The 24,955-nt window shown below is 40.5% G+C and overlaps 1 protein-coding gene across 2 annotated transcripts in view; it reads left to right on the top strand.

The window, feature by feature from the left end:
- The first annotated feature begins 837 nt into the window (after nt 1-837).
- Nucleotides 838-24,955, top strand: part of TP53INP (Tumor protein p53 inducible nuclear protein) — a 33,373-nt gene continuing 9,255 nt past the window's right edge. Inside the window, exons 1-2 of one of the 2 annotated variants that reach the window (XM_080273531.1) lie at nt 838-891; nt 21,305-21,484. In XM_080273531.1, coding sequence (XP_080129657.1) covers nt 21,310-21,484 — 175 coding nt within the window. In that variant the 5' untranslated portion in view covers nt 838-891; nt 21,305-21,309. The remainder of the gene's footprint in view (nt 892-21,304; nt 21,485-24,955) is intronic. The other variant, XM_080273532.1, reaches the window with a different exon arrangement.

Here is a 24,955-nt window from a genome sequence, read left to right as displayed (position 1 = left end):
CTTGGTAAATTAAATGCAGTTGAATTAAAGATCTTCGAATTAGAAACCCACGGGGTTTCTAAACCTCTGCCAGTCTTCTTTGTTTATCACAGGCACAGTGGTGCCACATGTCGTAACTTTCGTGGAGCAGTATCTGCAGTATTTTTAAAGCATTTTGGGATCGTGGCAGTTTTGAACTGGTAAATTTTCACTGAGGCACAGATAATTCATAAATTAGGAAAGGTGTAGGTATATTTAGACGTGGCAATTTGTTTCTATGTTTTGATCGGTGACGCGCGCACGAGGAGTGTAGAAAATGATGCCAAATGTCAGTATTTACGAAATTCATACCAACAATTTCTGTAATGATTTTGGATATTGCAGAGGCAATAGCTAATGTTTAAGGGATCGTATTTTGAGCGCTTGAAATTTGTACGGCTGTGAACCCTATACGTAAATGAAAAATGAAAGTGGAGATCTGTGGCAAGCTAGTGTTTAGTCACGTGATCAGAGGCAGGCGATCAGCTGGGAACTGTCAACGTTTAAATTTCTCCGTATTTCACTCAGATATCGTTATATAGCGTCTCTTTCAGAGCAGCGTAAGCAACGAAGTGAGATGGAAAGGCGTAAAATATGTCATGAATATTTCAATATTTAAAGTGTTGTGTCGAAAGTATTGAAGGTCATGCTTGTTACAACAATGGTGTTGTAAAGAAACAATGAAGCTTTTTTTCTTTTTTTTTTGGGGGGGGGAGGAGGTGAACGAAACTCTGGCGCAGACAGGGAGAAATATGGCAACGTGTGGCAACGAGCTTTCCTGCCAGGGTTTCGCAGCCGAGGGTCGCCAGTATTGATCTTTCCTTCGAGTAGGGGTGTACTCTGCGGGGTTGGATAATATATTTTTCAAAATCGGTAAGTAATTTCTTTTTTTTACATGTGTAATGTTTGTTCGGTGATATCAAAGGGCTTATGGATGTTGTAGATGTGTTTCGCTTGATAAACCGTATTCTTGTTAGCCTACTGTATATGGTTTCGTGATGCCTCCTCCCAGCGGTTTACAGTGTTTTACTGAAGCCTGTGTCACAGATGCAGGATTTGTCGGTATTTGAAGCACCTAAAGTGTATACTAGAGAATGTCAAAGTGTAAAATGCAAAATAAGTCGCTGAGGAAGAGGTGCCACGAAGTCTATGCAGGTGACAATAAGCCTTGTTCGGTAACTCAGGCTCACTCGAGTAGGGTTTTAACATTGATAGGTTGGCAACGGATGTAACGGACTTTTTATGTGCATTGCAGAGTTATTGGTACTGCTATTTTTAGGCAGGGTATTACATTGCTGTTCATCGTAGGGAGCGAATACCCTTTTAGAATAGTTAATGTGGGATAGCAAGGGGGAAAGTAGGGGCTCACAATCCCGTACTTCGTAAGTTTCTCGGTGTAACTGTGTTCTTTTCACGGGTTAGGGAAGGACAAAATTGCAGAAGCTTCATATGGCTCTTCATGGGTGCCAGGTGAGATAGTAGGCATGATATGAGTGGAAAATTAACGAGCTTTTGAATTCGGAAACAGGATAAACTCTTGCGCTCCCTTCCCCGTCGTTATGTATTTATTATCACAGGAGGAATGGAGAAAGTGCACAGAAACATCCCACTCCTGGTCTGTTTCTTCCTGCATAAAAAAATATTAGTTGGGAGGAATATTATCTTTGAGAATAATAAGGAAAAGAGGTTGCAGACTTCCCATGTAAATAGCGGCAACGAGAGGAATATTGCCGCCAGGAAGGAGGGTTCAGAAACCAAGGGACATATCGTTTCACAGTAAATCTTAAAGATTGCAGAACCTTTCCAAGTCTCCCAGTCAAAAGTAAATCTTGAGAGAAAAATAGGAAGTAGAAGAGGAAAATACAATTTTTTCGCTTGTCCTGTCCACCCTTCAAGAATAAATTTAAAGAGCAAAATGTGAAGAAGAACTAGGAGAGAAGAATGCAGCAACTTCTCGAGTTTTCTGTTATTCCCAGCGCACTTAGAAATATTACGTACGAAGAAGGAAGGGAGCGTGAAGAAAAGCCCAATCTGTCTTTGTATCTATCTATCTATATATTTATCGATTCCCGCAAAAAAAATCGGAGAAAAGTATTAGGAAGAAGGAGAGGAGAATGCAGCATCTTCAAGGCTCTTCCAGCCAAACTTAGGAGCGAATAATTATTGTGAGTTGTTTTCTTCATCTCGGCCAAGGTTTAGTGCCATGATCACTAATTTCACCATAGTACCCAGTTAAACAAGTTACTACTACTACTGCTAATTTATTATTATAATTATTATTAATTATCGTCCCAAATCTTATTCCCACCCACAGTAGAGGGTATGATGTAGGATTGAGAAACCAAGGAAGAGAAGGCAAGAATGGAAAACTGTCAACAGGATTCTTAGTGAAATGGGCCACACATTTACATGCCGATCGAGCCAGTGTAATGGTAATTTCAACGCCTAATGATCTGGCCAGAGGTTTAGTAACACTCTGTTCATGATGCTGCGACCTGTTTATGGAGCGAGAGCAGAAGATGCACCTCTCTCTCTCTCTCTCTCTCTCTCTTTCTCGCCTCACACACACATTCATAGCGGATTAAGGTATTGCTATTCCGGAAAAAGACTGGAAAACTCCTCAACATTTCCTAGTTCTTCCATTCTTGTCAGCTTTCCTCGTAACTCCCAGTTGATATTGTACGAGAAAAACGAGACTCGAGGAATGTTATGCATTCTCTTTTCCTTGCCCTCCGAAATTCATCTTGGTTACGTTGGCGACAAATTGAATGTAAGTTTATCAGTCTTAGACCCAGTTCGTTGTCAGATGTTAAGGTAGGTTGCCTGTGTGAACGTTTTTTTTTTTTTTTTTTCCCCAAAAAGAGACCATTCAGAAACTTCCTTTGGACGCAGACAAACCATACTTATATACGGAAGATAGTTGATGGTAAGTTTGTGTGTGGATGTGGGGGCAACCTGTTTATTGTTTTCAGTGGTAACACTAACTCTCCGACATTTAATGTTTACAAAACCCATTCACAGCTGTAAGCGTCATCCAACCATTTCTCCAAAACCACTCTTCGATTATTGCTTAATACTAACGAGTTTTTATTGCCAGAAAAATTAGTGGACAAACTACCTGTGGCTGTGTGTGTGTGTGTGTGTGTGTAATTCACCGGGTCGGTCAGGATCACTTGATGGTCGTGATCGTCAGCTTTTACCCTCCCGGAAGGGAGCTGAGAGCTCATATAGTCCGATCTAAGGGCAAGGCTGTGACCTTCACACAAGCACACACCCGTCCCCTTGCTCGAGGGGGACAGTAACCACCCACTTCGTCAGTGAAACTTTTCGCAACCTGAGCGAGGCGCGAACTCCCGTCCACCAGTTGGCAAGCGAGAACGTTACCACTGCACCAGCGAGCGGTGTATATCAGTCTTAGACCCACGGATCTTGCCTGTGTGTGTGTGTGTGTGTGTGTGTGTGTGTGTGTGTGTTCAAAAAACAAATTACGCGGGACATTTGATAGTTTGTAAGTCAGGGTCACAATGGTATTTACAAGCATTTTTGAGCCAGAGTTATATCAGATTGCTTTATTTATACTTTCTTCCTCATTCATACAGGCACCAGCCAAACTATGGAGACTTTTAAGGGAAAAGTTAGACAAAATATGTGATTCTTGATAAAATTTTCTTTAGTATTATGTTTATCCCAGAAATTGACTAGATCTTTGAGTAGGGCTCAAGGCTATATGTGTTTTCCACCGTCTGACATTTAAACTTCAAAACACATTCGGTGGTATCTGATTCACGTAGGCTAGCTAGTGCGCGATGTTGATTGTACAGTTGAAGAGCTGAATAAAATTGAAGAAAAAAATTTAACTTACCCCACAAAATGGCGTTAATGTTGAGAATACTGGCAGGATGTTTCATTAATTGATTTATAGATTGTGTGCGTTGAACGGCGATTTAAAAAAAAGAAAATGCTATACATTCTGGGTTAATTTAATGTGCGAGCTTAGTATAGTTCATATACCTTAACTTGGCAGAGATTTTCGTCCCTTTGCAGTCCATTTCCCTTTGATCAGTGACAGTAGAAGACAGTACTAGGGCTCTATCCTGTTCATAGCATGTCTGTGAGTAGCATGATATTCTCTGGTTAATATCTTGTTACACCTCAGCATTCAAGATGGAGATGGTAGTTTAATGCAGGTTGAAGTGAAGAGTATAGCGGAATGAAGAAGTGAATGTTGAGTAGGATGAAGGGTGGGCGAGGTGACGAATGGTAGGGACGCGCGAACTGATGACGTCAAATTGATGACATCACACTGCAGCTTTGACTGAACAACGAACACGGATCTTGCCTGTTACTCCGATGGTCGTTGTGGGTCATGTCATTGGGGCACATACTAGGTGGCAGAGGAGGCTTCGTAATACCTCTTCCCTAGCGATTTATATTGCTATTACAACTTAGTGTTTTCTGTAGTTTGCATTGGTTACAGACAAGAGGCTATTTAATGTAATGTACAGAATAAATCGGAAAGAGGTGTTACGAAATTCCAAAGTCAGAGAACCCTTAAAGAAAAATCCCCAAATATGACGTTAATGCAGCCAGCTTGTCAAAAACAAAGCGTGAGTAGGTGTGGGATCACCCCAGACGATTTCTTGTTGGGGAAGGAAATGTAATTTTTTGTTGTTGACATTCTCACAAGGTGCTGTTTAAAAGGTGTCACATACGTTTTCAGTCACGGAGTTCTTATTTACGAAGTCTTTATTTTTTTTATGAAGTTTTTACTGTGCCCTTATTGACGGCATTTTTAGTCTTATTTGCGAAGTTTTTATGTATTCTGCATTTTCGAAGTTTTGAACCCCTTTCTTACAGTCTCGGCCAGTGTTTGTTTCCCCGGCCGTGGTCTTTTTATCGGCACGAACTCAACTTTTTCATTTTTAAGTTTCCTTAACATCTTTATCTTCGACGCCCTTGGTTGAAAAAGAAAAGAAGAGCCATTTATCGCTGCACCCTTTTATCTAACCACATAACTTTTTTTTTTTTTTAATCCCATTTCCTCTCACCTAGGTATTCAGTCTTTCCCAGGAACTCTTTTGTTACTCTCGCAGTCTACTCAAATGGTCAACTGTTTCATCAGTGAGGACAACGACCACTTTAGTTGCATCAGCCCCCTCCTGCAGCTGTCATGTTTAAGGCTACCTCTCTCTCTCTCTCTCTCTCTCAGCACGATGCTTCGAACAAGCGAGGAAGAGATAATAGAAAAGCCGGAGTAATAAGGGTCGTGGGCTTGTATGAGACGGTGTTGTGCTGTGGTGGGAGGGGCCATTTCCGTGTTTGCACCGGAATTGCCTGGAGGAAGTCTTCTTTTTTAGGTAGCTATCGTACAGCAGGATACAACCACAGAGAGTAGACAGACGGACCGACGAACTACTGTAGATACATGGGCTGAAATATAATTATGGTGGAATGGTTGAAGTAACTGACTGCGGTTCGTAAAAGCGGGAGTTCGAAGATGACAATCAGGTATATAGCCAATAACATGCAGAGCAGGGGTCGGCAACCATAGGCACGCGTGCCAGACTTAGCACGTGAAGTGCTATACTATGGCACTCGACGTGATCCAGTGTATCAAAGAAAATACTGAAAACGCAGAGAGAGAGAGAGAGAGAGAGAGAGAGAGGTGGGCACGTCCTTTCTTACTAAATCAGTTAACACTGTCGCTACAGTGTTAAAAAATCTTACCTGACACGCAAAGTGGCGAAAAAATTGGCATTAATTATAAATTGGCACACTATGTTCAAAAGGTTGCCGACCCTTGATGCTGAGTAATAAGGCTCGTGGAGTAATAAGGGTCGTGGGCTTGTACGAGACAGGATGTTGTGTTGTGGTGGGAGGGGCCATTTCCGAGTTTGCACCGGAAATGCCTGGAGGATTTTTTTTATTTTTTTTTATAGGTAACTAGCTCTCGTACAGCAGGATACAACCACGGGGAGTAGACAGACGGACCGACGAACTAGATGCATGGGCTGAAATATGATGATGGAATGGTTAAAGGAACTGACTGCGATTCGTAAAAGCGGGAGTTCAAAGATGACATAATCAGGTAAATAGCCAATAACATGCAGAATAAATCGCTGAGAAATTGTGCTGGAAATCCTCCTAAGCTGACGAAAATATGGCCCAGATTTAAAAGTCATCATCATTATGGTGTCAGTGAACTTAATGATACTAGAGATGGCCTGTAACCCAAACCCCTGTGAAGTCGGGGACTATCAACTGCTCCCTGCACATGAGACGCAGAAGACAGCAATGACCTTGTGTGTGTGTGTGTGTGTGTGTGTGTGTGTGTGTGTGTGTGTGTGTGTTAAAGGTAAGTGGAATCTCTTGGCCACAACACGACTTATGCGAGGTCACTCGCCTAAATCAATACTGTAGACGTGGGGTGATTAGGACTGGGAGGGACCGATGGAAGGTCTTTATGTATTCAGCTCCCAGACAGCACAGAGTCAGGAGCCCTAGGCCTGTTCATAAGCTTTCATAGTCGTAAGTTATGTACCGGTAAAGGATTAGTTGTTTCTACTTTTATCTTGATCCGTACCGCAGCCAAGCACTTCTCATCAGACGAGAGTAAAACGAAAAAAAGTTTGATAACTTCTATGTAGGGATATATGGAGCCATAATCGACCCTTTGGAATCTGCGGTACCGGTATATATCCAAAGTTGAGTTAAAATCATCCGATGGTAGCAAGAATACGCAAAAAAAAAAAAAAAAAAAAAAAAAAATCAAGGGGTTTAGATTGTATAGGCTTTTGACATCATGGATGCAGGTACCTGGCACTACTTAATCACCTTAGAATGAAACGGGAAAAACAAATCAATCTATAATAATAACTAACGAATGGAGACGAGGAGTACACGTACGATATTGTACCCCTTTCGCACCTTACGGGGGTACGAAACGTCACTGTTTGGGGGTACGAAACACTAGCAGATTCACAGTATACGGCACAAGGTTATTTTATTTATTTTATTTATTTTACAATTTTGGTGCCCTCTTTTTGCTCTTAAACATCGATATTTTTTCCGTACCAGTATATATGTGATGTGCGCCACTTTCATAATTAGTAAACCATGGTTCTTACTCTTATCTCGGTCAGATATTGAAGAGGCTAAAAATAGAATGATGTCAAATGTCAATAACATTGATATCACTTGTAGGCTACTGCGTTCCAGTTGAGGGTTTAAGATATTGAACTGTCAAGAGTAGTAATATGTATAGGTCGTCCTTAACTAGACTGAGAGTTTCGTCCTTTTGCTGGTACTTATTTCCTGTTGCTCATTGACAATAAGGCTATACTATGGCTTTACGGTACATCTTTTCCATAGCATTTCTTGACTAGCATTATATTGCATTAGTAATCTCTTGTTACATGCTAGATGGAGATGACAGTTTTAGGCCAGATTTGAACGAGTGTGCCTATAGCATCATATGGCAATGTTAGTTTGTTATTACAACTCACTATTCAAGATGGAGAGTTGGCAGTATTAGGCTAAGTTAAAGTGGGTAGGATATAGTATCGTGTAGTAGTATTAATTTCTTGTTAAACATCTGCATTCAAGATGGAGTTACGGCAATTTTAAGCTTAGTTAAAGTGAACAAAATATGACTATTTCATTTTTGCCACTAACTCGGCGTTCAGGACTGAGAGGTGCCAGTTTCAAGGCTGTTAGTGTTGCTTTCTTTGTGCAATTCAGCATTCAGAATGTATGTATGTTAATTTTAAGTAAGGTCAGTTCCTTGTATCAACTCTGCATTCAAGATGGAGGGATTAGTGTTGCTTTCTGTGTGCAACTCAGCATTCAGAATTGATATGTTAATTTTTAGTAATGTTAATTCCTTGTAACAGCTTGGCATTGAAGATGGAAAGATGGCAATTTCAGTCCAGGTTGAAGTGTATAGTGTAATGCGTGGCGGGTAATTGAGTGGAAAGCCTTTGAATGGTGGAGGTTGGTGGTCGCAGTAGCCTGACAGCCTCGGCGCAGATAATTTGCTGACCTTCATAGTTTTAAATATGTGTTTGAGAGTGAGCTTGCAGATGAGATCAAGGGACGTATATTACGTGGATCTTCGCAGTAGCCTGACCGCCTCGGCGCAGATGATTTGCTGTCCTGCATGGGTTTAAATGTTAGTGAGCTTGCAGATGAGAGAAAGGAACGTATATTAGGTGGCAGAGGAGGCTTCGTAACACCTCTTCCTTAGCGATTTAAGCTTTGCATATTACTCCATGGTACTACCTTATATTCTGCTTGCTTCGTTTCCGTATTATAGTCTGCGTCAGTAACATAAGAGGATAGTGAGATGCGATGTGCAAAGAAAACCGCCAAGGAAGAGGTGCTACGAACCCCACCCCCCATGACATGACCTAGAGCTTGAAGAAGAAAAAACGTACTGTCGGCAAGGTAAATAGGTTATTACCCCTAGGACCTGCTCACACTTAGGCTGGGTTCGGCCGTATGTTCACGTCAATTGCTCGATGTTGTAGATATGTACTGAGACCGAAAGAACATCCAGTTTTATCGGGACTTTTTGGACAAGAAGTTTGTGACAAACGTGATTTCTGAGACAATGAGAAGCTTGTGTCCAGAATGTGATTTAAACGAAACGTGCTATTCTTCCAACTTGTATACCGACGTACAGTACACAGACGGACATTGCCAGGAAGAGAGAGAGAGAGAGAGAGAGAGAGAGAGACGGTACTGCACATGATACTTTTTCGAAATTGACCATTGATTCAGGTAGAAACTTGTACTGAAAATGTACCTTACGGTAACAGCACATTTTTTTGGTGACCATGTCAACCTTATGCAATACGCTAAGGATGGTGGGTGAGTTGCCAAGCGAGGTATCTTGCTGAAGGTACGGTGCACATTTTTATCTCTGGCCAGTCAATTGTGCAGGGCTAGTGCTGACGTGAGCCACGCACAGTTCCCAAACGAACCGGGTGTATTCATATCTCAGTTGTTGGCATTTGTATTTGTTTATTTTGCCGTAGCTAATTTAATTCCCTTATTGTTACCTTTTCGTTGCTAAAATTTAACAAAACCTGGTGGTCTAAAAGAGAGAGACCGACCGTGAATCCATCCATTATTGAGAAAAGGTTAATCGAAGCTGTTTAAAGTGGAAGAATTGCAGGGGATTTCCATATTATATTTACTATGATAGCTACAGTTTCACCCTGACTCGAGCCCTCTTCTTAGAAATGTCCAAGTCGAGCTAAATTTGTGCATCGTCACAGTATGCACTTCTGGATATTGGCATAGCTAATGGTTCAATATAAACAATCCATCATTAAAATCAAGTACTGAATGTGAAAACAGCTTGAAGCCATAATTATGTTGCATGTCAGCAGTAGTAGCGAGGAACAAGGTTGAGCAGAAACGTGCCAGTAGATATAATTATATACTTAGCTGATTGCCTACTAACGATGTTGTTAATTAGCAAACTAACATCGAAATACACGAACCCGCCCGTGGTTAATATTTGGGCATAGAAACAAGATCGACTTAGTATATCATTTGGCTTCCGATACTTCTTCATACAGTTAAGCTGTACGAGTGCTCAATATATTTACGGTGTTGGAATTTGACTTATTTAAAAATAGTGCAGTTCTGTGACGTGGCAGAAGAAAGGCCATACAGAAGGAACAGCCGTGTTTGATGTCACAGATCGACCGATTTCACCTTTCTGGAAACGCTGACTATTCTCCCTTTTTTTTTTTTTTTTTTTTTTTTTTTTTTTTTTTTTTTTTAAACAAGGGAAGGTCAAGGCAAGAGGCACCATTCGGATGCCATAAACACTTGTTGCCACATCCTCAGATCATCTGTTTGGTTCACGGCCCGGATCCAAAACAAACTTGTGGTCATCAGTGGTAACTCGGATTTTGCTTTCCAAGAAGGACAGTATATGGACAATTTCTGCACTCTCCTTACCTTGACCTTCTTAAGAAGAACGGATCAGTTACGACTGGGAATTGATCGTAAGTGTGTGTGGTTTGGACCAGTGACTTTGGTCGGGTAATCTCGTAAGGATGGAAGGATTCTAGCACGGTCCTTAGCAGCCTTTTTACACACACACACACACACACACACACACACACACTCTCTCTCTCTCTCTCTCTCTCTCTCTCTCTCTCTCTCTCTCTCTCTCTCTCTCTCTCTCTCTCAACAGTTTATTATAAAACGATCAGTCACTACCATATTACCCCTAGATCTGAATCTAGACTCCTTTTCCCCAAACGTGGCCCATGTTTTTGCTCTGTTGCAGTTTATTTGAATTAGTTCAGTGGGATATACGAATACTGTGGCTGTACATCCTTTCCATAGCACGTCATGACTACATTGTATTTTAATGTTAATCGCCTGTTACAACTCTGTATTCAAGATGGAGGGATGGCAATTTCAGGCCAGGTTAGAAAAAAAGTGGTGCTGTAAAGGCTATGGAGACCCAGTTAATTTGGGATGTAAGAGATCCACCCACGTCCTTGGCAGTTTACCTATAGAAAAACCAGTGATCGGCTTGTACCTGATAAAAAAAAAAAAAAAAAAAAAAAATCCACCTCTGGGATCTGAACTCTAGCACGTTAAATAGCAGTCCTCTTAGACCACTGAGGCATGTGAGTGATAATTATGTTAGAGTAAATATTAGTGCATTAGAAGTAAATTGGTAGGGAGTTGGTAGATGGATTCCCAACTTCAAAATAATAGCTGAAAGTCGTTTTCTAAGTGACTTGTGATTTCGTAACACCTCTCTCTTAGAGATTTATTCTACACATGACACTACCTTCTTTGATTGTACTGATGCAAACTATATCGATATTCCAGTGACGTAAGGTAAGTAGACTACTAGAAAATGGTAAGGTGTAATATGCAAAATTAATAGCTAAGGAAGAGGTGTTACAAAGCCTCCTTTGGCACCTAGAATACGGATTTCTGATACGGAAGGAATGAGGGAGGAAGAACTGGTAAGTATATACCGGTACCATGAAACGTGAAGATAAAAACAAGGAACAACCACGGAGGGAGATAAGATAGGCAGCCAAAGAAAATCATTTAGGAAAGGGCGCTTTGAATCCTCCATTGCACCAAATATATTTTTTTTAATGCAGGAGGAGTGATTGAGGAAAAGCTTACGTAACATGAAACAAGAAAAGAGGAATGAAGAACCACGGAGGAAGATTGCAGGCAGTTAAGATAATAGCTTAGGAGAGGGCACTAGGAAGTCTCCAGTACCACCTAGACTACGGTTTTCTAGTGCGGAAGGAGTGATTGAGGAAGTACCATGAAGCGCAGATAAAAATAAGAACCGTGGAGAAAGATATAACAGCAGATAGGCAAGATAAATCGCTTAGGAAGGGGCACTACGAAACCCCTAATGCCACCTATTTACGGTTTTCTAATACGGAAGAAGTGATTGAGGAAGTTACCCAAGAACCATGAAACGTGAAGACATAAATAAGGAAGAACCATTGAGGAAGATAGGGTAGCAGGCAGTGTGTCCTTGGCGAGTCCGTGGCTGGTAATAATAAAAGCTCCGAACGAATTTACCACGATGGACAGAAATAGGCTAATGCTACTTTTTTTTTTTTTTTTTTTTTTTTTTTAAAGCCGATTGTAGTTTGGAATGTTTGATAATTGTATGAATTAAGAAAATGTATCATAACAGGAAGTCATGTATAAGAATTATTTCAAGAAATTTTGTGAATATGGCTCGTGGCTATATTGAACATAGAGATGGCTGGCAACTGATTCACGTGCGGACACTGCTGCCAAGGGGTCGTATTTAAAAAGAATCCCAAGTCGTTCAGGTGATTTAAAGAAGCCCAACTTGTACTGGCGGTATTTATAAAGAATCCCAACTCGTACAGGAAAAACAAGTCTCCATAGTTACTGTAACTGTCATTACCAGTAGTTTCGTTTTCATGTTTTTTTTTTTCTCTACTGTTCGCTTAGATTTGATCGTAAAGTGTTTAGTTGCCGTATGAGCGAAGACAATGCAATGCAAAGCAGCTAACAATTGTTGCAAACTTTGTTTCCTATTTCTTTCGCATAATTTAGTCTGATAATGTATTTCCTTGCTTTAATATTTTCTCAGATTATGAAGTGTTTGGCAGATGTATGAATGAAGAAAAATTTATTAACCAAAAAGCAATTATGCACAGCCTAAGCATAGGAAGGTTTATAAATAGAGCCCAGGTCAGGGACGGTCGGTCTTGCACTTGGCACGGTCGCTACCAGATTATTCCGGGGCGGGCTGAGGGTGAGATAACTTGTCCCAGTCCACAATCGCCTAACTTGGGACCCACAGTCTTGCCTTCAGCTGTGGTGTACCCTGGGACGATTTGCCCTTTAGTGCTCATTAGGTACGATACAGTTTGCATAGTTGTAGCTTGCGACAACCCGATTTAGTCCTTTATTTTATTTGTAACTTGGGACCCACAACCATACCTACCTTCAGTGTGGTATACCCTGGAATTATTTGCCCTTTAGTTCCCTTTACGTACCGGTACGATACCGTTTATTTACTTGTAGCTTGTAGCTTTCATTTATTATTCGTATATTATTGTGACGTAAGTCTTTAGTTTGTAGTGACCCGCTTTTTAGTTTATTCGTTCATTAATTATGGGTTTCGTGCTAAAGCGTCCTGTTTCAGTTCTTTCTTGCGTCGATCTATGTTTGTCTGTAGTCCTAGCCTACTTGTGGTGATCTTTTCTGTCTTAATTGCGACGACCTGTTCTTTCATACTTCTGGTGACATGTTTTTACTTGTGACGACCTGTTTAAGTTCTTGTGATAACCTCTTGTAGTTTTTTTATTTATTTATTATTTATAACTGATTATGTTCCTTTTCTTCGACAACCTGCGCAATTTGTCACTTACAACGACCTGGTGCACTTCTGACGATGATCTGCGTAGCTCTTCGCTGGGACGACCTGCGCTTTTACTTCTCCGCAACGACCTGCTCTAGTTATCGATGTAATAAGTCGTGTGCTGCCGCTTCGACACAACATACGTAACCTACTTACCGGTACATTCATAGTGTTCATACATGCGTTCATGAATTTATGCATACATAAGTCTTGAAGTTTGTGATTTATGAAATTCAGATTATCGTAAAATACAACTCGTTAGCAAGCAAGAGATGCTGTTTGTCTTCAGTAAGCAAGCTAAAATTGCTGTTTAAGAATGCAATCAAGAGGTGCCTTTTTGTCGTAATTATGCTTTTTTTTTTTTTTTTTTTTTTTTTTTTTTTTTAAGACATGAAGTGCCATGTTTTGTCTTAAAGTAGGCAAACAAGTGGTGCTCTTTTAACAAAGCAGACATGTTGCTTGCCATCAGTAAACAAAGGGAATTTTTCTTAAGTAGCAAAGTAGTAGTGCTGTGTTTGTATTGTAAAAAAAAAAAAAAGTGTTTGTACTGGTATTTGTTTATAAAATTGACGAACACAGGTATTTTATCAGGTTAGAAGAGAGATGTTTTGTGTGCTTATAAGGACGAACGCAGGTTTATTTGTTGACCACGGATTAATATTTTTTAGTGTATAATTTTAGTACCGGTAAGCAAAAAGATGCTGGGTTTGTTTTTCGAGTATAATGCTTAGGGAAGCACATAATGCCGGCTATTGTCTATATCGTTACTAATAAAAAAAAAAAAGTTTCAAATATCTGGTTCTTAATGGCATTGATCAGCGTGGGACATCTGTGTTTTTCAGATTTTGCTCAAGGACAAGTAGGCTGCTGTTTGTATTCTGGTGTTTCAGGTTAAACAAGAATACCGTTTGTAGTTAGTTGTCGCGGAAGTTTAACAGCTCTTTATTGTTTGTAGTACGTTGTTTATCAGGTAAACGAACACAAGAACGACTGTACTGTTCGAGCTTAGTTAAGTTGAGCAACGTAACTGAGTGAGGATAGGTGGCAGGTAGCCAAGGAGGGCAGTCAGCCAGGGTGGCGCCACACACACACACACACACACACACACACACACACACACACACACACACACACACACACACACTCGCCGGTGCAGTGGTAACGCTCTCGCTTGCCAATTGGTGGACGAGAGTTCGCGCCTCGCTCAGGTTGCAAAAAAGTTTCACTGACGAAGTGGGTGGTTACTGTCCCCCTTGAGCAAGGGGACGGGTGTGTGCGTGTGTGAAGGTCACAGCCTTGCCCTTAGATCGGACTATATGAGCTCTCAGCTCCCTTCCGGGAGGGTAAAAGCTGACGATCACGACCATCAAGTGATCCTGACCGACCCGGTGAATTACACACACACACACACACACACACACACACACACACTGGAAGAACAAAGAAAATAGATACTGTACTCTATTTCTGGCGGATCACAAGGGACACCGGTTAAGCAGGCAGAGAGAGAGAGAGAGACTGAAGTGCTTCATCTGCTAGGGAGTGAGCGATTTGCAGATGCGACCACATTGCTGCATATATTCCACTAGCCTAGACACATCAGTTAGTTTGATTTCCATTGTAGTATACCGGTACTCTTTTTACTCTGACTTGGGCTAAATTTGCCTCCTTTTCACTTTGAATTCTCACATGTATGAATTAACACTAGAATATGATTCTAGTCACGTAGTTCCTTGGAAGGTATGTAGAGACGCAGCATTATATTTTTCTCCCACTGACCTACGTGAAGTTAGTCACAAGAGGACAAAAATCTCGGGCAAGTTAAAGAAAATAGATACGGTGTGTGTGTGTGTGTGTATATATATATATATATATATATATATATATATATATATATATATATATATATATATATATATATAATCATCAGCCGTTGAGGTCCACTGCAGGACCGGCCTATCCCTAGCGAAGCAGGGACGATACAGCCAATGTATCTCTACCCAGTGGCTTAGGCCGTCTGGTAGAGATTGTATGTAGGGTGAGAAGTGCTTGTGAGTGTGATTGCAGTGGCTTTGGATGTGTGTGTAGTCTGTGAACCAAGTGTAATCGGCCCGCCTTAAGCCGATTGAGTGCAAACATACTACTGTATAGTCGCGGCACACGACTCTGAGGTCTTCATTATCGTACACTGGCAACCTACACGTCAACTGTGCTTCCGATTTCATATTTAATATGATACGCCTGTGATTCATGTATAATATGTTCGTGTATAATATTCGTGTATATTTGTGTATAATAATATGATTCGTGTAAAATATGATACGAAATCGGAAGCACAGTTGCCGGGTAGGTTGCCAGGGTACGATAATAACAATCTCAGAGTCGTGCGCCGCGACTATAGTATGCGACACTGGTTCAACCACAGCACCCCTTGCGTCCGCCAAAGTAGCAAGTGGCTTGGTGAACGTTTCCCAAAGTTTTTACAACTCTGGCGGGAGGCGAACCCGCGCTCACCAGCGTGCGAAACGCACACCAGTGTACCACATAGGCTCCGTATATATATATATATATATATATATATATATATATATATATATATATATATATATATATCACACACACACACACATACACCGTATAATTCGATACCGTGCTAAAACTGTGAAGTCAGTAGTAATCAAGAATTGTTAGAACGCCACGGGATGTAACCTTGAGTATTATTGAAATTCATCTTGAGTTTCGGCGCACGTGAGAACGGGTTTTCCGACCGATATTCGAGAATGTCAAGATTAGTCAAGATAGGGTATCTTGCATGTCTAAATTGAGGAGGTAATGCTTTGAACGATCGCTGCACCATTCTTGCCGGACTGTTGTAGATCAGTTTTGTTTTACTTGCAACCTTCCTTGTACTGCTTGTTAATTTCATCGTTGTAATGTTAATTTCATTCTTCAGTTCCTAGTTTTGTCGTGTAGTCTTAGTATGTTTTCTTGAGCAAAGGAATCAAGTGCTCAGTTTGTTGTCATGATTACGGTACCGTATGTCCTTTTCCCTCAAGACAGCACTGCTCGAAGTTCTGTTAGTTTTTCAGGATAATTTGACTTTTCTAATCCGTTAACCCTTTCAGTCCCCTGTCGTCTAAGTTCCTTTAGTTTTTTCGTAATTCACATATTCTTCCCTAAAGCCTGAAACTTCAGTTCGTGACGTCTATATTTTATTTTGTGTTGCTATCCGATTTTCTTGTTTAACAGCGCGCCTTAGTAGTGAAGAGGTTGATAAATGCCATATCTAAACCTAGTTCGTAAAGTACCGGTATATATGTCCGTAGCTGCTGAGTAAAACCGTCTGGAGATGAATACAGTTCGTGTCATCATAATGAAGCAGTTCTTTTGCAATAAAATTACTGCTACTACTACTAGCATATTTGTCTCTGTTCATTATTAGACCATACAGGAGAAAAAAATCAGTTGCTTGGTTTGAGCAAAGGATTAAGTACTGGCAGAGCGAGTGAGAAACACTTGTGCTGCAATAACGTGTGTGTGTGTGTGTGTGTATGTGTGAGAGAGAGAGAGAGAGGGGGGGGACGGTCACGTGAAAATAGGGAGCCCCATCTTTGAATGTGTCACCTAATTTTGTAAGACAGGTGGGCGTTGGTGGGTGTGACCTTGGCAGTGACTATATAGCAGCTGCCAGGAGAGCATCTTCTACAAATAAACCCATCTTTCTCCACTCATCATCTCTGTGGTAAGTATTTCTGTCGTTAGTGTTAGGCACATAGTCCAAGACTACATTATCGTTCAAGAAATTCCCGGGAAAACACTGATAATACAATGAAAAGACTTAAAGTACACACAATGGCAGACTAAATTATTTCAGTACATTCTCATGTCATACTTACCTGGAGTTATCTTATTTTCATAGGCCCCTATTCGTAAGGTAAACTTTTCCTCAGTGATTTGTATTTGCACATTACACTTTAATATCCCCCAGTGTGATGTTGGTGCACCCTGTCGAATTGCAGTTGATAGTAGTATAAATAACATAGCAGTCCACCAAAGTGTAATAAGCAGAATTAATAATTAGGGAAGAGGTGTTACAAAGTCGTATGTAGAAAATAAATCTATAGATTTTTTGTATGCAATTGTGTGTGTGTGTGTGTGTGTGTGTGTGTGCTCCGTTATACCCTGAACATCAGTATTATTTTAGTTTCTTTGCCTTTGGGTTCAGTGCTGGTACATTGATGACGTTATTGGCATTAATTTAAGGTTTAGCCTGAAGCTCTGATTATAATTTACCGGTACGAAAAACACTAACTTGTGAGTGGTATAACAAGGTACGGTAGGTTGTTACCACGCTCTTTAAACTCTTATAGTGTAGTGTAATCGCGGCATGTATCATGACGTCAACCAACACCTGTTATTGAGCTAGGTAAATATACCCAGGCGTAACTTGTTTATCAACTCGCTTTTGTCGTACACCAAGCTCGGGATTATTTACCATCACAACACGGAATTTACAGTGGTACAATATATTCATCTAAGTTTATATATGAAGTAACCTGTTTATATACCATTTCACGTGCGAGTGATAAATGTGACTTGTACTGGTAATGAAAAAGCGGACTGCAAACCATTTCCTACAACAACGCGCCATTTTCGTCGATGCGGTGACGTCAGCAAGCGCATTGGCCAAGGATTTTGTGTTCAGGTTATTGGATGATTGTCCTTCGTGTGTACTAGGTATTATTACAGTATGGTCATATTGACCGTTTCATTTTAATGTTTGCAGTTTAGGCTAATCTTGTTTCCGTGTTGCACCATTGTTTACTTCGGAATAAAGACGAGAGGTCTTTCGTAAGCTGAATAAAACAGTCTGACGGTAGTAATAATACAAAAGACGTCATGGGACTGAAGGTCCGATATGTCTGTATAACACCATGAGAGCAAGCGAACAAACAAATTTAAAGTTTGTGCAATCAGCAAAATTACATCCACAAATTCGATTAATCAGAGATGAACATCGTGTGTCTGGTAAATTTCTTGAATGCTCAATAATTAACAAACAACACCTGTAATGAAAATTTTACTTATGGTATAACCACATTATTTTGTATTAGTAAATTTCCCATAGATGAATGAATTCGTCAAGCACTGATCGAAAATGAAAGGTTAATGTGTTATGCCAGTGTGTGTTAGCCTATGTATTTATAATGGTTGCTGGAGTAGGTTAAAGTACTACTTCGTAATTCTAAATAGCTACCTTTCTTCTGTTTCAAAATGTAAAGCAGTACCAAAGTAGAGGTGCTTTTTGCTGGCGACTGTACCTGTTAGTTGTGAAGGTCAGCAGACAAGGACGTGCCTCCTCTATAACTGTACATTCATGGACATTGGCTCTGTACTTGGGGAGGTTTCATACTAAGTAGCTGGAAAGGAAGCATTTTTGTTAAACATTGTTGGTGAAACTGATCAGCTCATTTTCTGTGGGAAGTCTAAAAATTTTAAAAGAATTATAAATATCTGTTGCTTATGAGAAAACTGATCGGTATCATGAGGTTTTTTTGGGATGGGAGGTATGGATGTTTTGAAAATGCAAATGAGTTTACAAGGGATCAATGAAGGTGGATAATGTGTAATGTGTGGATCTGGATATAAGGATTTCATTCCCCCCCACCCCATTTTTATACTATCCTACAATGTGTGTGAGAGAGAGAGAGAGCGAGAGAGTACGGAAACACCTTTTTTTTAAGGTGGATCCAAGAGACAGAAGGCTTGCATGATTGTTATTGATTATTTGGCCCATTTCTCCGAATGTGATGTTTGGTACAAGTAGTTCTGCCTTTATTTTATTATTATTATTATTATTATATTGTTATTATTATTATTGTTATTATTATTATTGTTATTATTATTATTGTTATTATTATTATTATTATTATAACATTATTATTATTATAACATTATTATTATTATTATTATTACTACTACTACTACTAACATCTTCACTGTGTCTTGGGTGAGAATCAGTGATGATGATGATGATTTATATTTTTTAATATGATGCTGGTGATATACAGTATTTTATTCACACTACCACGAAGAGTTTGTTTAGCTATACTGTATTAAAAAAGCCAGTGTTAGAGGAGGAAATTCATATTTCAAGGTTGTGCGCTGTAGCTGGCATTATCATATATGTAAGAGAATGAAGTCATCTCCCAGAGTAAAATTAATTCTTTCTTTTCTCTCAGCCACATTTTTCTACATCTTATTCCTCTTTCATAAGTTAACCTGTGCTCTCTCTCTCTCTCTCTCTCTCTCTCTCTCTCTCTCATACGAAGATTTATATCATTCTGTTAACAACCATACTTAATATTCTTCATAGGTGTATGAGTCCTTACAAGCAGTACATATGGTAGGTGGCTGCCATTAAACCTGCGAGGTACAATACAACCATAAGCATGAACTGTGGCTGCATCTTGGCAACAAACCATATACAGGCATTTCTCTCCATTTCTTGCTTTGTTTCCTTCCCCCCGTAAAGTTCTCAGTAAATTAAAAACACACCAAATAAACATCCACTGCTACCTGTGAAGGTGATCTCACATCTCAGTTAGCAGTGGCAGTTGTACCAGTATGTAAAAAGTCAAGATATTTTAATCATAATTCAGTTTCAGGCTTTAGGACAATCTGTGAATCATGAGCCACAGAAAAAAGTACAGTAATCCCTCTACTATCTGATGTAATAGAGCCAAAGGCATGTCCTGAAGGTGGTTCCATCTGGAAAGTGGGCCTCTGCCTTCTGGACTGGTACTTATGACCCTAACCCAGCCTAACTTTGAAAGCCACCTAAATAACTCCCTACCTGACATGCATAGTACTTATTTAAACCTATTTAAGACCTTATTCACACCAATAATGTACATAAAGCATGAAAGAAATGAAAAGGAACCAGAGAATGAGAAATTAGATGTGAGTATGGAAAATACTTAGGCCTAGCAGTGTACAGGATACTGTACTTACAGCACGTCTGTGGCCGCCTCCTCTAACTCTTTAAGGCTCTGGTAGTTTTGAAAATGCTCTTGAAGCACGTATAGTAATCCAGTGTTCTGCTACACTTAATTCTTTGCACTGTGAGTTATAATTGTTTAACACTGCACATTCTTCTTAATTGCACCACGCCAGTTTCAACCGCCACTTTGCACTGCACACTCAGTCCACACTTAATCCTTTTCACTCTAAATTTTAATTTCTTAACACTGCACAACACTGTAAATTCCCATGTGGTCTAGTGGCGAGGTATTGCTGTTTATTCACTGTTTATTCATAAAAAACTATCACGTGTGGCATCCACTGTGATGGATGTCTTCCCTGAACAAAGGCAGTAACTGGGGACAGGGTTGCCAGATCTGAACTCGGCCACATTACCAAACTCCTCAATTTTAATTACCAAATTTAACTTTTCATTACCAAATTCTTAAAGGAAGCATTTATTCTTCACCAATTATAGGTTCAAATGGAAATAATCACTCTTTATAATCAGCAGCATGTGTATTTTGCACTATGTATGGTAGCAGACAATCAAAAAAAGCAGACAGTCCTCTGTCTCCATTCTCTATATCTTCATACATGTGAAAAATCTGTTTCATAATGGATCATGCCGATTCACTACCAAACGAACTTTTCAGTACCAAAGTGACCCACATTTGTTAATGAAAAATACAAAATGGCAACCGTGACTGGGGAGGGGGGAGGAAGGAAGGGGTGAAGGGGCTGTGGTGTAAACAGCTGTTTGGCACCGCGCAGCAGTTTCAAATTACGGGTGGGGAAAAATTCGTATTTTGGGGGGATTTTTTTTTCTTTTTTTGGCCATTTTTGGGTTCCGAAGGTCCAGGCCCACAATGTCCGGAAAATTGGCGCCCGGAAAGTGTTGTAGGTCTCGAGAACGGTCTTGGTTTCGAGACCAGTTTGATGTGGTCTTGGTCTTGCTTGACGTGGTCTTGGTCTTGATCTTGGTCTCAAAGTTTCTGGTCTTGGAGTTTTGACTCGAGCTTAGGTCGAGACCAGCATTACAAAGTGCATTGCAGCGTGGGGAAGGTTGGATTTTTAAACATACATGGAGAAATATCGTGGCTGATTCGGTTCATGGTGTGCCATACAGCGTTGTACTGTCTATAGATACCAGTGTTGTAGGTCTCGATAGCGGTCTTGGTCTCGAGACCAGTTTGATGTGGTCTTGGTCTTGATCTTGGTCTTGGTCTCGGAGGGTCTGGTCTTGGTCTTGGTCTCAAGGTGCCTGGTCTTGACTACAATACTCTTATTAACTAAAATATTAAATGTAGAGCACCATGTGTACCTTTATAATATTTTTTATCTTGGTTTCAGAGAAGATGCTCGCCAACCTCGCGTCTCTGATCTGGGGCAGCGAGAGCACTGCAACCCCAGCCACCAATACCAGCACAGCCTTCCCTGATGGCGGCCATGACACCTCCACCAAGTTCAACATCAGAGCCGCAACACCCGCAGATGAGGAGGAGGCTGACTGGCTCCTGGTTGACAGAGCCGGTTTGTATTGCATATTAGCTTCTTAACCTGTTGGTGCTGGAGAGGGATGCTTTCATGTGGTTACACTTAAAGACAGTAACTGAGTACCGTGAACCGGGGTGACTTCGTACGATTTTGAAGGTTTTTTCATCCTGACACAATTTATTTTGGCCAAAATACTGATGTTAAGTATTACATACGTACGTGAGCCAATAACCTGTAAGCATCTAAGAGCTAGATAATCTCAGAATCTCCATCTAGACGTAGTAAAATATTTTATAGGTGTCCGAGGTCACCCCGGACTGGGGAGACTTCGGACTGCCTTGGGGTGACCCCGGACACTCATTAGAAATGCACTGAAATGGGCCCCTAGTAGCTCAGCTGAATGTTTGGACAGTTCTGGGGAGTCTTCGGACACTGCGCGACTTTTAAAAAAATTGCTGAAAAAAATACAAAAAAATACAGAACAATTACAAGTAAATAGTAGTGATATATAGCAAAAATAGATGAAAAAATAAATTTTCCATTGACTTACAACCCCAGTTTAGTTGATTATACATATACATTATAGGGAGTACATTCCCACGCTATGCGCAGGTTAAAGGCACGATTGTGACTGACTGACCGGACGGTTTAAAGCGTGCCGGCTATTTAAATGCCTAATTAAAGGGAACTTGGAATGGAGGAACATAAGATAGGGAAGGAAAGAGCTAAAGAGTGAAGGAGCTTGGGAAGGAGAAACAGGAGGAGTCAGGAATGGAAGGGGGGAGTAGATGAGGAATAAGAGGAGGGAGTGGAGACGAACTATAAGGATATCATACCGGTACCGTACCATATGGTAACTTAAATAATGTGTGTTCTCACATTGCACAAAACCAATTAAACTAAATAATATCTCTTCTCAGACTAGAAATGTGACATAAATACGGTACATTCCCACGCTATGCGCAGGTTTAAAGGCACGATTGTGACTGACTGACCGGACGGTTTAAAGCGTGCCGGCTATTTAAATGCCTAATTAAAGGGAACTTGGAATGGAGGAACAGAAGATAGGGAAGGAAAGAGCTAAAGAGTGAAGGAGCTTCGGAAGGAATGAGAGAAGGAGCTTGGGAAGGAGAAACAGGAGGAGTTAGGAATGGAAGGGGGGAGTAGATGAGGAACAAGAGGAGGGAGTGGGGACAAACTATAAGGATATCATACCGGTACCATATGGTAACTTAAATAATATGTGTTCTCACATTGCACAAAACCAATTAAACTAAATAATATCTCTTCTCATACTAGAAATGTGACATAAATACCGGTACAGAACGAATGCCATTCTATGAGATCACAGTGACTTACTGTGGCCATGAATTAACATAAAGATTGAAAATCATATCTTCTCCTTTTTCAAGAACAGACTAGAAATATGACAAGAATAAGGCACAATAAATATTACAACAAAGTGAACAACTGGAATTCTAAGAGATCACACAATGACTTACTGTGGCCATGAGGTAACATCTAGATAAAAAATCATACGTTCTCGTTTGTCCAGGATTGGCTCCTGTAAGTACATTACTATGTCTGACTCGTCTATGGCACACATTTCATCACCTGGAACATTAGAAGTTACAAACACATTCTTTGTACCTCTTACATGTTTTAAGAACCTAACTTTCAATGTTTGTACATCAATGACAATAGCAACAAAATACTTCCTCCTCTTTCCTGTCTTATCTGAAAGTTGTACAATCACCCAGTCATGTAGCTTAGGATTACGTGTTGGCCCTACATCTGTCTCTGCTGTCTCAGTTGTAGTTCTGGTACCAGTACTTGTTACTGTTGCTTGCGTCATAGCTGTCCCATCAGTGCTGGTACTTGCCTCTAATTCTTGTGTCTCAAGTGTCCCATCATTACTTGCCCCTGCTGCTTCAGGAGAATATTCTTCTGCTTGATTCACTGGCTGTATTTGCAGGTCCTCACCATCCATATCTATGATAGGGAGCTCTACTTCACTAAGTATTGCAGCAGTACCGGTACCAGTACTGGATGACTCAGAATCTGTGCTTACAGTTCCTCTTCTCTCATTTTCCTTAGTCGTTTAGCTGTTACACTCTTGCCTGCAGGCACTTTTAGTTTCCTCTTCCTCTGGCATGATTGCTTCTTTCCATATCGCATTTCCGATAGAACACTGACCAATGACTCATCAAAATGTGATGCAAAATCACTACCGGTGGTACTACTGGCACTTGAATTTCTTGCAGGTACATGTGGGGTTGTTGCATAACCCGAGGTAGATGCTTGAGATGAGGCATTGGTACTGGTACCGGTATCAGTGTTAATCTCTGAAGTAACAGTGGTACCGGTATCAGTACTGGAATCAGTGTGTTGTGGTAGACGAGCTAGTACCTCCTGTCGGTTAAGTGGCGTTATCCCACACTTGCGAAAGCCATTCATGATATTCTTCATAATATTATCACTTATTCTATTGAGCAGTTGTCCTAGAAGCTTTGGGAACTCTGATTTTGGAAGGGATACACTTCTTCTTCCAATACTTGATGTTTTGAATTCACTTAGAATTTTACGCCAATGAGTTTTCACTGCACGGAAGACAGCAACATCTAAGGGTTGGGTGAGATGTGTAGAATTGGGGGGCAATAAAACAAAATCAATGTTGTGCTCCTCACAAGCTTCCACAACAGACAGAGAAAGGTGGCTAGCTAAATTATCCCCTATGAACACTACTTTGCCGTCCTGACGTTTTGCATGAGGTAATCCAACTTTAAAGAACCAGTCCTCAAACGTATTACTGTCGAACCACCCGCTCTCTGTCCTGTTGTATCGCACATTTGAAGGGGCCACCTTCTGTCCAAGTGTTGTACAAGTTTACTGCCTTGTACACCACATATGGTGGAAGCATCTTTCAGATCCGGAACAAGAGAACATGATGGAGATGTTGGATTTTGTGTGGTTCATTACCCTCTCTGGATATCTGGTACCTCGGCGAACTAAGATTTTCTTGTTTCCTGGGTCATCAGAGAGATTGGTTTTCATCATAGTTAATGATGTTACTAGGAGGCACATCTTTCAGTGTTTTTCAAGATTATCAAAATATTGATTGATTTCAATTGGACCGACTTTAGCACGTGCAACTTTAATATTCTGAGATACCCTCTGAGCCAGTTTGTTTTTGTGGCGCAACAGAAAACACGAACTCCAATCAGTTCCAGGAAGATTGTTCTTGAAGCGTTTCACAGTAATCCCACGTTCGTCTAAGTAGCACTTTATTAACATTCGCAGTTCAAAAGTGTCAATAGGCAGACCCCATTCTCCCAGTGTAATGACTCGGTTCACAATATGTAGTTCTTCTTCTGGAGTAAAGACAGTTTGTCCACCTGGTTTTTTTACATGTTTCTTTGTCATATAGTCATGTAAAGTACTTTTAGAAACATCATATTTCTTAGCAGCCTGTCTGACACTTAACTTTCCATCACGTACGTCTGCACT

Source organism: Coenobita brevimanus, chromosome 55 (assembly GCF_032717465.1).
Source record: "Coenobita brevimanus isolate Jiangsu-jjx chromosome 55, ASM3271746v2, whole genome shotgun sequence".
Taxonomy (NCBI): Eukaryota; Metazoa; Arthropoda; class Malacostraca; order Decapoda; family Coenobitidae; genus Coenobita; species Coenobita brevimanus.
This window is presented reverse-complemented; position numbering and strand designations above follow the sequence as displayed.